The sequence below is a fragment of the Zalophus californianus genome, chromosome 12 (assembly GCF_009762305.2).
Source record: "Zalophus californianus isolate mZalCal1 chromosome 12, mZalCal1.pri.v2, whole genome shotgun sequence".
In the NCBI taxonomy this organism is placed as follows: Eukaryota; Metazoa; Chordata; class Mammalia; order Carnivora; family Otariidae; genus Zalophus; species Zalophus californianus.
Window position 1 is genome coordinate 55,551,579 of NC_045606.1, and position 16,548 is coordinate 55,568,126.

Sequence of the window (16,548 nt, forward strand, 5' to 3'; positions counted from 1 at the left end):
GACTGTGCTGAAATCTTGCTAGTAAGACTTTTAAAAAGGAAGGCATGCTGAATCTCTAAACAGATGAAGCCCTGGACCCAGAGATTAGCAACACCGTGCAGTTCTGGAGAGCCAGGATTCTGCTCCCGGTTGCATGGTGTGGCATCCTGTTACCAGGATTCCTCCACTCTGAGCAGATTGGTCTGAGCAGAATGATCACAGGGGCCTTGTTTCATGCCAGAAGAAAGCCAGTGCTATAGCCTGAGCCAGCCTTGACCACACAGGGCCACTGCCCAGGCCAGGACAACTGCATTCCCTGGGGAATGAGGGCAGGGTGAGTGAGCTCAGAAGAGCATCTGAAGACCTTGACAGCAGATGCCACTTCAGTCAGCCTCATGGAGTGAGCATACCTCTGTATACACCTGCCTTGTGATGGAACCTTTTGCCTTCCTGTCTCAAGAAATTCACATTAGTCTTTAAGAGACTAGACATTGTTCCTTTTCCAAAGTTTGAGGACTTGGGTAAATACTCAAGGAAAGTGACAGTAGTTCACCTAAGTCCAAACTGGCTCTTTATAAAAATTCCCAGCTTGCTGCATATGTTCACTTATTCCGTTCTCCTTGAAGATCAAGCTGGGAAGAGATTCTCTATTAGTGAGGTTACATTTTCTAAAAATATTTTTTTTTACTCCACCATCTTCAAGCATTTCTTTCTGGAACATCAGTATAGTGAAGTCTAAGTAAATGAAGCAAATGGACAAGAATACATTAAATTAGAATCTGGATTAGAATATTCTATTACTTTTAAGCACAGAGTTATTAAGTACATCATTAACAATATTGTCCCACATAAAATTCCTGGCAAAGTTGATATAAGAGATAAAGAAGGAACAAAATGAATAAATCATGGGGATAAAAGGTAAAGGGTAGGGAATATAGTCAATGGAATATAGTCAGTAGCACTGTATGGTGACAGATGGTAGTGACAGTTGCGGTGAGCATAGCATAATGACTTGTGGAATCACTGTGTTGTACACCTGTAACTGATACAACGTGTCAACTATACTTCAATTAAAGAAAAGAAAGAAGGATCACTTAAGATTTGCATATCAGATGTGAAGAACCAGAGCTGCTTATTTTCTTGAGCTAGCTAAACACGTCCCCTAAAATTCTCTATGTCCTATTAATGTGCTTTGAAATGTCGCCTTTCTTTCTACGTAATCAAAGGTAAATGTAACCTTCTCTCCCCAAATTCTCATGAATTCTACAGCAGTATAGTCCTATTTCACTCTAAGTCTTTTCTCCTCTGTTTTATAAATGTGCTGACACCATTCCTCCCACCGCCCATTCACTTAACAAATATGGCAAATGTATACTATTGCGGATAAAGGTTTACATCATCTTAGATGTGTCATTCTCAATTGTCTACATTTGTTTGGGAGCTCATTGAGGTGGAGCAGTATCCTTTCAATAAAGACAAAAGCTTCATGTGTCTTCAGCTTGCTAATAGTGTGTTGGGCAGCTTCTTTGAGACTACCCAACATTATGTTAAGGTATGGCTATCAGATTCACTTTAACCTCATACCTGCAGTTTCTGAGGCCACCTAGGCATCCAACTGAGGACAAGTTAATTATACCTTCTGTTGTCACTTAGGACTCTGTACTCAAAGGTGTGGTTATTTATCTTAGACTTAAGAAAATTGACTTTCTTTACTCAATGGACAAAAGACAATAACCAGCCATTTTTCCAAGCTGTTGAAAACAAGGCTAAGAATGTAAATTGCCATGTGAGGAATTGCAGGTAATTACATGGAAGAATGTCCCATGGGACATCCTGGAATCATCTAACCAGGGACAGTTTGGCATCTCTATTACTAGAAAGAGTTTTAAGATATCACAAAACCCATTAATCAAGATGGGTTATTTAGAAACCAATCCGGCAACAGGGAAAACAAGAAGGGCTTTAAGTTTTCTCCCCTTCCTGTTAGAGAATTACAATTATGGCCTGTTTATATTACTATATACACATCTAGAACTTGTAGGGAATAGCCTGTATACAAAAACGGGAATGAACCATCCTTACTGACAGAACTCTGAACCCAACCCAGACATAATTTTTTCTTCACTAAACCGAAAGTTTTAAATAAGATATCTACTGAAATAGACAGATCCAGAATTACACTCATTTAAAACTTTTGAAATGGAATATTAACATCTTCTGAGTCAAACCTAAACTGAACTAATATTTTAATGTGTTTGACACTTTCCCACAGGTCATTTATAGCATTTATAGATTGTTTATATTATATATGATGTTTCTATTGTATACTATCTTAAGAAATGATACACCCAGCATGACCGAAGATCAAATCTGCTTTACACTTACATAAGACAATTATAAATACATCTGAATCCATGTTAAACTAGTCATCATGTTCTAGTGAGCCTAGAAGTCTAAGGATATATTATAGGCCAGCTGACCTAGAGAAATAAAAGTTACCCGAAAGCTCAGTACATACCTTTCTTTCTCACTGTGGTTTAAGGTATTGTATTAGAGATGCTAATCTCCCCTCCCCCCCCAACACTTTCCCATCTAAGACAACCTGTATTACCCCAACCCTACCTGTGGGATTTGTACAAACTCACCCTGAACCACAGCTGATTGGACCGGTGCGGAGCATACCCCTGGCGCACAGACAAGCACTTCATGGGCCAGCCTAAGCCATCAGATTCTCTCTCTCTCTCACTCAGTTTGATCTAAGAAATACAGCAGCTGGGTTAGATGGTAGCTGAAGGACATTGACAAAGGAGCACTGGTGTAAATGTTCATCAACGATTGCTGCTGAGGACTCTGGGGCAGCCCTGGTTCCTGAGTCCTGGGGACACAACTTTCTTTTGTATCCCAGGAAAGTTGTAAACTGCTTTGACTTGAGACACTTTAAAATGGATTCTGTTCCTCTCTCAGCTCCCTTGTTTTCTTATATCCATCTCTGTTCCTCTTGGTGGTAGAACCAGAAGAAAAATCTCACCTGCTTAAGGAGGGAAGAAAAGGTCAAATCCACAGAAGTAGTGTCAGATTCCATATATAAGCAGTGAGGACACATAAAGAAAGACAAGCCATAGGGTCGGAAACAGAAGATGAGGGAAGGCTTCAGAGCCACGCTGTGAACAGTAAGGGGGCTTTGGTAGCTGCCATCTGCGTGGTGTGGGGCAGGTCTGATGGATGAAAGCAGTGCTTCTTAAACTTCAGTGGGCACAAGAGTCACCTGGGGATCTTGGTAAAATGCAGGTTCTGATTCAGTCAGTCAAGAGAGGGAATAAGGGTCTGCATTTCTAACGATCTCCCATGTGATGTCAAAATGTGGCCATGGAGCACAAGTAGGTGGCAAGGGAGTACAAGAGCCATGCGGGACTGAATTGTGAACAACAGTAAAATAAATAGTAGATAACAATAAGCAGTACAATAACAACACTATAATGTAAATAAATGAAATGAAATAATGAACCATGAACAACAATAACAGAATTTCCATTATCAGGTGATCATAGAAAATTACAGGATCTCAAGGTGATGGGATTTCTGGGCCCAAAGCGTCCCTAAGCTCTATACATAACATAATACTTTATGGTTTAGTTGCTCACTCCTTGGGGCTGAGCTGGGGAGACACTAGAAGCTGGTTATGAAGAAGACACTGATGGGGCCGGGAGAGTCAGGCAAGGGCTAAAGTGCAGTGCTTGGCACTTGGTACCACAAATACTAGCCCTCCTTAAGACATAGCTGCTATGTGAAAATGAAACCTGGGTCATACCAAATCTATGCTATATATTTAAGGAACAAGTTGCAAAATATCTTTTGCTCTCCCTTTTCTGCTAACTATACTCTGTCTGCATGCCTACATGTTAGTAAGAGAGATTCCTCTTCCTTTGATTAGTCCATCTGGCTACATTCGTGCATGAGATGAGAGAGCCCTTTGGTCCTGGTCAATGGAGCTCTGTGATGGAAAGAACAGTTCATGCCTGGAAAGTTTGGTTCTAGCTACTAAAAGTCTTTCTGCTCTGTGCAACGGAGGAGGAAAGGGAGATGAGTTTGTCTCCTTTCTCACTCAACTTAATCCCTGACCATGGAATATATTAGTGCAGATATTAAGTCCTGGAAGCTTGCTTTTTATTTAAAATACACCACTGGAGGTGGCAGTGCTTTTAACCATGCAAATATAATGAGGCTCCCAACTTAGTTATGGTTCACTTAACTTAAAGTAAACTGAAAAGCCAGGCAGTGGAGAGCTCTGTGCTTTATTGGGAGAATGCCATATAATGAATTCCTTTTAGAAAGTGCACTCTGTGTTGCCTTTATTTAGTGATTTCTCAGTTAACCATTAGCTTTAACCCTTTCTCAACTACTCAAACTATTGCAGAAGCTTCTGATTCAAGAGGGCAGACTGACTTCATATTTTTATATCCCCCCCCTCTATTTACCTCCAGAGGAGGGTACATGAAATCATGTTTGCACGGATACTGTATCAGTAATAGTGTCGGGTACAGGTATTATAGCAGTAGGCAAGACAGGTAAAGACAGTTCTCACAATGCTTGAACACTCTAGGTGGGCGGAGGCAAACAATATGGACGTGAAATCACTAAGGGCATGAAAAGTAAATATGATGAAAATGAAACGGGATGATTTGGGACTGGTTGCAATTACATAGTTCGGGACATGAGAGCTAAGACCTCCGTGACAAGAAAGAGCTGGCTCTGCAAAGACAGGAAGCAACAGCCATGGCAAAACCATTAAGGTGAAAAATGACATTTTTAAGGAACAGAAAGTAGAAGAGTGTGCCTGCAAGAAGGGAAGAACGGGATGGGGCCAAAGGGAAGCTGCGGGCAGGTCCTGCAGAGTCTGGTAGGCAGCCCAGAGTAAGGAGTAGGGTCAGATCGAATAGAGCCATGGAGACGGGAAAGTGGGGACCAAACAGCATAAGGCTGTGGTTATGGTAGGGAGCTTGGAATTGATTGGAAGAAAGCTGAGAACTCATTAGAGCACTTTAATCAAAGGCTTATTATAATCTGATTTGTGCTTTTATTTTATTTTTTTAAAGATTTATTTATTTGAGACAGAGAGAGATCGAGCAAGCACTAGCAAGAGGGGCAGAGGGAGAGGGAAAGAGAATCTGGAGCAGACCCCACCTTTAGCACGGAGCCTGACTTGGGACCCCATCTCACGACCCTGAGACTCACCACCTGAGTAGAAACTAAGAGTCTGGTGCTTAACCAACTGCACCACATAGGGACCCCTGATTTGTGCTTTTATTTATTTTTTTAAAGATTTTATTTATTTGATAGAGCACAAGAAGGGGGAGCAGCAGGCAGAGGGAGAGGGAGAAGCAGGCTTCCCGCTGAGCAGGGAGCCCGAGGTGCGGCTCCATCCCAGGACCCTGGGATCATGACCTGAGCATAAGGCAGACACTTAATGACTGAACCACCCAGGCGCCCTGTGATTTGTGCTTTTAAAAGAGCATTCTGTGCAGAAGAATCCCAAACAATTTATGCAGATACTTCACCCTTGAGGAGGTGAAGCATAATTTCCCATTCTTCAGGTGTGGACTGAGCACAATTACTTCCTTCCAAAGAGTGCAGCATGAAAAGGAGGGGAAAAGTGACTTTGCAGTGGAGAAAGCTGGCAACACTACCTCAGCCAGGTGAACTAGGTCAGCATCAACAGTGATAATTGTATTGACAGCACACTGCCTTGATATGCACAATGAGAATGGCACTTTACCTCTATGGTCTTCATCTCCCAAAGCCATAACTTGATTGGATCATGAGAAAAATATCAGATAAATCGTAATTGAGGGACATTCTGCAAAATACCCCACCAGTACTCTTCAAGGTCATCAAAAATAAGGAAAGTCTGAGACACAAATGCAGCCACAAGGATTGGAAGGAGACATGGCGACTAAAGGCAATGTAATACCTTGCGTGGGATCCTGGAACAGAAATAGAACATTAGGTAGAAACTAAGGAAGTCTGAATAAATATGGGCTTTGGTTTAAAATGCTATATCAATATTGGTCCATTAATTGTAACAAAGGTACCATAATAATCTCAAGATCTAAGTAATAGGGCAGATTAAGTGTGGGATTTATGGGAACTCTCTGTACTATCTTCACAATTTTTCTGTAAATCTAAAACTGTCCTCAAATGAAAAGTTTATATATATGGATATATAAACTCTAGAACTTTTTATATAATTTGTTTCTAGATTTTATTTTAAATCAGAATAATACATGCACATAGAGAAAAAAGAATATGAATGGGCTTCTAATGACTCAATCACCTCCTGCTCTACCTTTCAATAGATTACATCCTCTGTCCAAAACCAGCCACTTTTAATACTTATAAATTTTTTTGTTTTTAGTTCTTTAGTTTTAGTTTAGTTTATAAATTTTCTTGTTTTTAAATACAAAAAATGTATTTATGTACATTTTTTTGAATAACACTCCTGTATCACTGTGTCTGAATTTATCAAATGGAGATACTGTTTACTGACTCAGCTGTGGTAGATAAGGATTTAGATGACTTGCAATATTCATACCTCCCATACCCTCCCAATAAAATTATAGCATTATTTTTATTCCCTCTATCAATTACCTTTGTAAATTTAAATATATGATTCTCTAGATTTCCTTTCCCCCTCCTTCCTTCCTTCTTCTTTTTTCTCCCTCCCTTTCTCTCTTTCATCCGTCTATCATTCCACAAGTATCTATTGAGTGCATGGCATGTGCCTTGCACTCTCATAAGGGCTGGGAATGTAGCAGTGACCCAGCTAGATGAGGTCTCCACATATATCAGAGTTTTGAGGAGCGGGACAGTAAACACGTAAATGAATTACAGAGGGTATCTCTCAACTCCCTATTTTGTACAATGAGGGTATCAGCTCCCCTACCATTTTCCTGCCCTCTTCTACCCGACTTTCCCATTTCTCAACTTTGCCACTCCTCCTTTAATTGTATATTTAGAACATTGTATTCTAAAAATGTTAACAATTTGGGGAGTTATGTTTATAGTTGATGCTATAAGATGAAAATCTATCAAAAGCGCTTTCATTGTTGTGTTTAAGTAGATGTTGTTCACAGCAGAGCCAGGTCATGCACCGTGAGTGTACTTCCTGTCTCAGGCACTACTTTGAGCATCAGGGGCTGGAGCCTCGCTGCCAGGGGCTAAGGCTGGCTCTGCTGCTTACTGACTGTGGACTCTGGGCAGGTTCTTACTAATCTTCTCTGTGCCTCAGGTTCATCATCTATAAAATGGAAATAATAATAGTACGTATCTCTGAATAATAATAGTACGTAATCTTATGAAGATTAGAGAGCGAATAGAAGTTAGTGTTTAGAATAGTGCCCTGTCTAAAGCAGGTGCTTCATATGTTCCCGGTCATTAACGCATCATTTGTAAGTTTTCCCCATGCCTCTTTGTTGTTCAGGGTGTCTTCTTGATCATCTTCTTAAGTAACTCCACATTCTCTCATTTTCCTCTCTCCTGGATTTCTTTGTCCTCTTGTTAGAAACTGGGCTGCTTGCTCCTTAGGCCAGTGATGGTTGTCTTACTGACCTCTCCCTTCATTACTCCTTGGGCTGGATGCCCTATTGTCTGCAGCACAGACCACAAGCACCAGCCAGGCAGGCTTCAAGGGCTGGAAAGATGACAACCGGGAGTGGGAAAGATTACTCCTCTTCAGTTAAGGATATTCAGCTGTGTGAGTGAGCTCCCCTCCCCTGCCTCACAATGTCCCTCGTTCTCATGGAAGTTGATAGTTCAGTGGTCCCAGTACCAGAATAAGGCATCTGCTTGGTCAGGGGACCCTAAAACTGCAGGTCCTCTGCTTTTCGGCCCTGTTTAGGAGGGGAGCTGGGGGTGGCAGTTGCTGTCATCTGGGCTTCACACTGGGTTCTAGGATGACCATGTCTTGCCATTTCATGGTTGCTATCCATACTCCTGGGCTTTGGTTCTTGCTGTACCACTGAGCCCACTTGAGGTTACAGTGCAGCTTCCTCCCTCTTGGTTTTTCTTTTATTTTTGTTCTGGAGCACACCCTCAAGTACTTTCCTAAGACAAATGCTGTGGGAGTTAATTTGCAAGACTTTATATGTTTAAAATTTTATTTATTCCTTGTTCATTGCACTCTGTGGGATTTTAATGATGCAATATCTTCTCAGATGTCTCTAAGGATAATTATTCTCCTTTAAGTTCTGTTTTATTTCTTGAATTATGTGTTCTTGTGTTATTTTTCCCCGTGTTTTTCTTGCTCCCTTTCTTTCCTGCTGCAGGCTTTCCTTAGATGGCTCGTAATTCTTGGTTATCCATTTATTTTTAAAGATGAGGACTTGAACTTGATTAAGAACCTGTTATAAATCAGGTTATCAATTGGCAGGCTTCATTTTAGGGTGAGCAGGCGTGGAGCTGGCACTTCCTCTGAGGACTCTACGAATGGCAGAATTCAGAAGGCTTCACCCTGTGACCATTTGTTTCTACAGAGAACAATCATCCAATTAGCGTGAGGTGGACACGATTTTGTAGAAGCTTTGTAGTCCTGAGGCTGAATTGGAAGTATTAGTATGAACTCTTCTAGCTGCAGTTCCCTTTTAAAATACAGAGAATTCTGACTTTTAAGGACATACGGGATATTGCAATCTGCTTCCACTTTTGTGTCCTAGAATCCAGTTTGCAAAAAGCAGCCAGCATGCTTTTTAAAAATAAATACATACATACATGCATACATACATATATATGAGATATGTATATGTATAGTTGACCCTTGAACAGCGTGGGTTTGAACTGTGCAAATCCTCTTGTGCACGGATTTTTTGGATAAATACAGTGCAGTACTATAAATGTATTTTCTCTTCTTTATGATTTTCTTAGTAACATTTTCTTTCTCTAGCTCATTTAATTGGAAGAATATAGTATATAATACATATAACAAACAAAATATGTGTTAATTGACTGTTTATGCTACTGGTAAGGCTTCTGGTCAAAAGTAGGCTATTAGTAGTTAAATTGGGGAGTCAAAAGTTATACATAGATTTTTGACTGTGCAGGGGTGCCCTAACCCCTGTGTTGTTCAAGGGTCAACTGTAGAACCACACTATTTGGGACTCCTATAGTACCTTCTCACATTAACTTGACTTTGATCAAGCAATGCTATGAAACTTGTCAGGTAATTAAAAGAAGATGCAGCTCTCTTCCTGCCTAAAATCCATCCCATCACCCTCTGCTCTGGTAATGTCTCTATCAATTAACCTCTCTCTCATCTTCCACTAGTTCTTTTCTACTAACTCTTTCTCCTCAGCTTGTAAAACTTGCTCAAGATCTATTCTAAAAAACAAATTTTAATACCCTGTCCCTGCACCCCTTTCCCTCTACCTACTGCCCTATGGTTCTCTTTCCTTCCAAAGTGGAGCTTGAAAAGCAGTTACACTCACAGTCCCTACTTCCTTACTTCCATAATGCTCTGATCAACACTTTGCTGTCTGTGTTGGGCTGTTTTCTCCTAATTTGCTCTCCTGAAAGTTGCCAGACCTTCTAATTGCCAAATTCAGAGCACAGTTTTGAGTTCTTTTTTTTTTTTTCCTTTTCCCTCTCTGGAACATTTGATACTTTGACTCTCAGTCACTTTAATTGGACTGTCTTCTCTCGTTCACTGCAGTTTTGTAGGTATTATATTCTCCATATTCTCTCTCTAAGCCTTGTCATCTCCTCTTATGGGTTCTGTGAACCTACCTATATGGTGGTGACAGCCAATTCTGTGTCTGTCTCCCTTATCTATTCCCTTGAACAGGTCAACTTACTTTCTTATTTAATCACAAATCTGAGTTTCCTTTGCACATTTTACCTCTAGAAGATAGGTTTTGGGGTGGCTGTGTGCTTAAAGCTCTCTCTTGGAAATACTCCCACTCTAGCCTCCCTTTAGTTAGGTCTGGGAAGTCAAGGTACAGCAAGTAACCCAGTCCTGTGGCCACAACCGATAGGCAGATATCAGACCCAGTAGAGGTGAATCAAATTCTTCTCCTGGGACTAGTGCTATAAAAGGGGAAACCTGGACTGGGTCAAGTTTTAAGTTAAATTGTGAAGTGACATCCAGGGGTTGTGTAAGAGTTAAGAACAGAGGGGCGCCTGGGTGGCTCAGTCAGTTAAGTGTCCAACTCTTATTTCGGCTCAGGTCTTGATCTCATGGGCATGAGTTTGAACCCCACGTTCGGCTCCATGCTGGGTGTGGAGCCTACCAAAAAAAAAAAAAGAGTCAAGAACAGAGATTCCAGAACCAAACTGCCAAAGTTCTCATCTCAGCTTCACACACTCACTGTGACCTGGGGAAGTTACATTCAGTCTCCTTCACATTTTTTGAGCTAACTTAATTGTATTTTTTTTAACTTAATTGTATTTGTGTCCCAGGGTCTTAATAAGTGCTTGTTGATAATAAGGCTTATAGCTGACATTTTAGGGGACAACATGAAAGGGGAACATAAAGTTCTCCATCTCGGTGATGGAGACATCTTTTAAGATAAAGACTTGAGGGAAAATTCAACTTCTAATAAATGAGATTATCCATCCATGGAACTAGCAGACCTGGGATCTTTTTCTAAGAAACCAGTGTGGGCTTTAACAAGTCATTTTCTTCATCTGTTGAATGAGGATATTACCAGCCCACGCTGCTCTACAAACAAGTCTGGAAATGGCAAATTGCTAATAATAATAACAAAAGCAATCCTAGAAAGCACTTCTTTGATTCTTACTATGTTCTGGTCACTGTTTTAAGTGCTTTTCACATGTTACTTGAGGTTATTCCCACCACATCTGTGAGGTGGCACTATCATCTCCTTCTACAGATGATGAAACTGAGGCACTGAAGTCAGTCATTTCCCAGGGTCACAAAATTAGTAAGTGGTGGGGCTAAGAACCCTGACTGCTTAGTTCTGAAATCCCTGTTCTTAAGTCTTAAACACCTCTCTGCCCCTCACACCACTTCACAACATAAGGCAGATTCCCTCAAGGATTAGAGCATATAGCCCAACTGTGCTGTTTTGGACACACAGTCCTCACTCTTGATCTGGGGCAGTCTTCCTGAAATAGAATGAGAAAATTAGTTATAAGTTTAAACATGTGTTAATGGCCATGAGAAAGATCCCGCAGAATGTGAATAAGTCCATTTCTACTTCTAGAATAGTACCGTGTGTGTGTGTGTGTGTGTGTGTGTGTGTGTGTGTGTGTGTGTATTGCCACGTTAATAAGCCAACAGTGGTATCTTTAAGTCCCAAGATCAGTTAATGTATTAGTTAAGAGTACCGGTTTAGCTAATATAACAATGAAACCTCAAAATATAGATACTTAAGAGACTTCGCCTCTCACATAAAGTCTAGAAACATGTGGTACAGATTAGGTAGAAAGGCTCTACTTGGCTTGGTTCTGGTCTGTCTGCCACCCTCACAACGTGTGGCTTCCATTGCTGGGTTGAAGTGGCTCTTGCTCCCACTTTCACTACTCTCAGTCAGCAGGAATGAAGAAACAAAGCAGGATTCATAGCCAGGTCTAAGGAAGGCAAGACTCAGTAGTGGTAGACTCAATTCTGCTCACGGCCTATTGGTCCAAATAGTCACATGGCCACATCTCTTAGCAAGGGAGGCTGGGAAATCTTGTCTTTAGTTAGGTGGATGGCTGTGTGCCAAGCTAAAAAGATTTGTGGACACATTTAGGAATCTACTACCATATAATTATTACATTATTTAATAATATAATATTATATTATCATTATAACAGCAAGACGAATATTAGGGAAGAAAACATGGTGACTTTAAATAAGTTCAGACAAATGAAAATTATGTAGGCAAGTATAAGTTTTAGGGTTTTATCTTTATTGGGAGGACCTTAATGTGGAGATTATCTTTGGCTGCATCTCTGCAATTCAGTGATTTTTGTAGTTCCCTGGCTGCTGTTCTTCACCGTCTCCACAATTCCTGGCTCTTCACTCCCTCAGGGCTCTCCGGCTGTCTGGATCCAGCTGGAGGGAGAAGCGGCAGGAAGCTCCAGGAGAAAACTTCAGAACTTTACAAAAGGTTTTGATTAAAGTTTGGACAGAAGTATCCATTCCTTCTTTTCATTTCTTCACAGCAGATGTCTTTTTTTTTCCTCATTCTGCTAATTTCTCTTTGGATGTTCCTTCATTCCTTAATTTAATCTTATTTCCATCTTTAGGGCTGCCCCTTCTTTCTCTACTGCCATTTTCATGGTCTCAATCACTCAATCATTTGGGGCCATCTTTTTTTTCTCTCCTTTTGTCAATCCTTCATCCATTTTTTTCTGCCCACTTATTCATTCATTATCTGTTTTCCCACAGCGTTTGGTTGCCATGATTAATTTTATTACTGTTCCATTCCCTCATTTCCTTGCCCATAAAACAAACATCTCTAATTTACTGTGTAATCTTTTCTCTCATTGACTACTTTATTTCCCATCTCATTTGCTATATTTCTTCACTCCTTGTCCATTCTTCACCTCGTTTTATGTATTACCTCATTCATTCTGTCACTTTTCTCCCATTTTCCTATCCCTGCAGTTAATTCTCATGAGCCTTTTAGTGTTTTCTCATTTTATTTTATTTTTTTATTTTTTTAAGATTTTATTTATTTATTTGACAGAGAGACACAGCGAGAGCAGGAACACAAGCAGGGGGAGTGGGAGAGGGAGAAGCAGGCTTCCCGCTGAGCAGGGAGCCCGATGTGGGACTCGATCCCAGGACCCTGGGATCATGACCTGAGCCGAAGGCATACGCTTAACGACTGAGCCACCCAGGCGCCCTGTTTTCTCATTTTATATTTTCTCTCCCCATAATCTTGAGCCTAAATTCCTTCTACATCTAGATTTTCATTCTATTACCCATTCTCTTAGTTTTTCACTCCATCTAAACTATAGAGTAGAACTGTAATGCCGTAAATTATTCTTTTTTCAAAACCAGGTAGAAATTTATTTATCAGTCCAGTTGTGGCATGCCCTTTACCTCACTCCCTCTTTTTGCCCTTTGTATGGGTAAGTCATACTCACTCTGCCTCCTAAGGATGTCACAGACCTGCCCACTCCCCCATGCCCCCTGCTGTTGCCTTCTGTTCAATCTCAGCTTGGGTTTTCTCCAAAGCAGATCCCGAGGCAAGAATTTGGATACATACCAGTTTGGGTTTTTTGCTTTATTTTGTTTTGTTTTGGAAGTGGGAAAGCAAGAAGGGAAGAAAGGATATATAATGAAGTATGCATTGATGTGCTGGTTACCGCTGGGGGCAATTGGAGCTGAATGCCATCAGAGACACTTTGAGACACTATGTGGGACACACCTCAAAATATCCCCCTGAGGGGAGAGGAAGCTAGATATTTATCCTCCAATGCCCATCCCACATGGGTGAAGTTCCCTCCTGGGGCATTAGCTCTCCAGAATTTCCATCCTGCCCCATGAGCTGCCCACAGGCTCTCAAATCAAAGGATTGCCCTCTGGCCCAGGTGCCAGAGCTTTGAGCCTGCACGTGAACAGTTGGCAGGTGGCCTGCAGAGGACCCAGCAAGGCCCTGGCCGTGTCAGAGTCACCTCCCAAGTGTTCCGGCAGCTCTCATTTCCCCTAATCTGTCTCCAGTGGTAATACCTACACTTGCACACATGCTGAAAACGAGGGAAGACCGGCAGAATATTCATCAAACTGTTAGCAGTGGCTATTTGAAGGAAGGTATGTAGGTGGAAATTATAGAGGATTTTAATTTTCTATATTTTGCATGTTCTTTTTATTATAGTGACTATATATTACTTATTTCGTATATTAATATATATGAAATTAATATATACGTATATTAATATATTTACTAAATATATATTTATATATTATATATAAATCTATACTGTGTTTATTTAAAAATGTATTAAATATATTTATATATACAAATATATGCTTGTATAAATATACATATATGTATAAATTATATATGTTAAATATATATATATCAATGATATATAAATTCTCCATCTCTTTTTCTGTTTACAATGCCATTTATATATCTCTTCTTTTGTCCAATTCTGCATCCCCTCATCCATTCTAAACCACCTATGTGTGTCCTTTCCTGCCTTTTTCCATCCCTTACTTTATTCATTTTCTATTAGATCATTCTTATTTTTACCTTTTGTATGAGTTTTCTGTTCCTATATAGCTGTGTTTCCCAGTTTCCTGATTTATTCTTTTCTGTTTGGGATCAATTCTCCCTCCTATTGTCTCGGCTCTGTGACTGTCCCTCTGCTCTCATACGGAATTTGGGAATAGAGAGACAGCTTCTGAGGTGACCCACCCTGTCAGGGCTCCCTCTTTAGTGAAATCTCATTTTGTCTTCCCTCCCAGATCTATAGCTGCAGCAGCCCCTGGAAAACATAGAGCCAGTTATGAGAAGGAGGCCCAAGGACAGCTGTTGATCCTGAAAACGGTTTTAATTTATCTCTGTCTCATTAGCTTAATGCTGATGCTGGCGGCCCCCAGGTTGCTGACCAAGCTTGGTGACTTTTCTTTTCAACTTGGCCTGAGGCTTATCAGATCCATAGATGAAGCTGACAATTCAGGCAACCTTCCCTTGCTGTTTCTGGCCCTTTGTGTCCACTCACCAGGGACTTTCATTCATCTCTGGGACTACGGTAATTAAAAGCAGGAGGGAAGACTGTCCTCATTGGCTAACCTCTCTCTGTGAATTGGCATGACGGACAGAGTCACATAAATAAATGCTTACCATGCAGGAACCACCTGGGAAGTAGAGGGTTGGCTTTGATGACCGAGCGGAGAGTTTTACCCACCTGACAACATGCTGCTGTGAATAGGAGTCCAGAGGCTAAATTATTGCAAATTGCTTTTAAAATTGACCCCAGAAAGCAATCCATAATCAAGAAAGACACAAAATGTGAAGAAATGTTTTACTTTTCAGTAAATGATTTAAGTCGCCACTTTTGAAAACCAAAGGCTTGGGTTTGAAATTGATTAAGAATCTTTCAGGAAGAACCAGGGCCCAGCAGAATGGCTCCCGCGAAGAAGGGTGGCGAGAAGAAGGGCCGTTCTACCATCAACGAAGTAGTGACCAGAGAATACATCATCAACATTCACAAGCGCACCCATGGAGTGGGTTTCAAGAAGCGTGCCCCTCGGGCACGCAAAGAGATCTGGAAATTTGCCACGAAGGAGATGGGAACTCCAGATGTGCGCATTGACACCAGGCTCAACAAAGCTGTCTGGGCCAAAGGAATAAGGAATGTTCCATACCGTATCCATGTGCGGTTGTCCAGAAAACGTAATGAGGATGAAGATTCACCAAACAAGCTCTACACACTGGTTACCTATGTACCTGTCACCACTTTCAAAAATCTACAGACAGTTAATGTGGGTGAGAACTACTCGCTGATTGTCAAATAAAGGTATAAAACTGCAAAAAAAAAAAAAAAGAATCTTTCAGGAAGAGTGCAGTAGGTAAATCTCTAAGATAAGTAACGGTACTATCTGTTGATCTGAATCTCAATTTCTTGGTATTTCATACCGTGCAACATGAACTTGACCTCATCTGTATTTATATGATCTTCATGTCCCCAGAGAGTGAGCAGTGGTCATCTAAGAGAACTTGTTAAGTTGGGAGATACACAAGTAGTTTTGCCTGGACTCTTATCAGCCCAGCAGTCTAGATCCAGTCTGATGAGTTCTGGGCTGATGTGATTCGGTGTCAGGAAGGGACCCAGCTCCTGGGCAGTGGTTGAGTAGGTTAATCTAGTCCTGTTTAGTGCTAAGGTGATGCAAGCCTTGAACTTTGCTCTACCCTCCAAGCTTTGGCAGTCACTGCCATCACTAGAAGCCCTCCTTCCTTCCCTCTGGGGCATCCCAACTCTTCTTGCTGCCCACTCTGAGAAGCATCTCATCAATCCACCCGTTCAAACAGCATTCACTGGGGGCCTGGGCTACTAGGCCCTAGAAATGTCCATGTGAGGGCTCTTTCCTCACAGGAACTCACAGGTCAGAAGAGGCAGACCTGAGAAACATGTGCTGATCCTAATCCAGGAGGGAGCCACCGTGTTTGGGAGCCCAGAGGTCAGTGTTTTAGGGTTGGGAGGCCAAGGGTGTGAGGATTCAGGAAATTCCAGAGTCTTCTCCTTCCACAGCAGGTTGTCGGCTTAGGGCCTCACTGCCAGATAAGCTGCCAGTGTCCTGCAGGCAGAGATGTGTGTGCCCTCCTCCCCAGCACATCCCCAGGTGGGGATGGTGGGCACCTGGCACAGCGCCTAACACACAGTAGTTTTTAATGTTTATTAATGAAGAAGTCAATGTGGTAACTTCTGAGTCGGATCTTTTTTTTTTTTTGAGATTTTATTTATTTATTTGACAGAGAGAGAGAGAGAGTGAAAGAGGGAACACAAGCAGGGGGAGTGGGAGAGGGAGAAGCAGGCTTACCACGGAGCAGGGAGCCCGATGCGGGGCTCGATCCCAGGACCCCGGGACCATGACCTGAGCTGAAGGCAGACGCTTAA

General features: G+C 41.4%; 1 protein-coding gene across 1 annotated transcript in view; it reads left to right on the plus strand.

Moving 5' to 3' along the window:
* The window catches only part of LOC113911080 (60S ribosomal protein L31-like), a 119,670-nt gene extending 104,222 nt beyond the window's left edge, over nt 1–15,448 (plus strand). Inside the window, exon 6 of the mRNA XM_035723215.1 lies at nt 14,396–15,448. Within this exon, the coding sequence (XP_035579108.1) occupies nt 15,056–15,448 (393 nt within the window). The 5' untranslated portion in view covers nt 14,396–15,055. The remainder of the gene's footprint in view (nt 1–14,395) is intronic.
* Nucleotides 15,449–16,548: the final 1,100 nt, after the last annotated feature.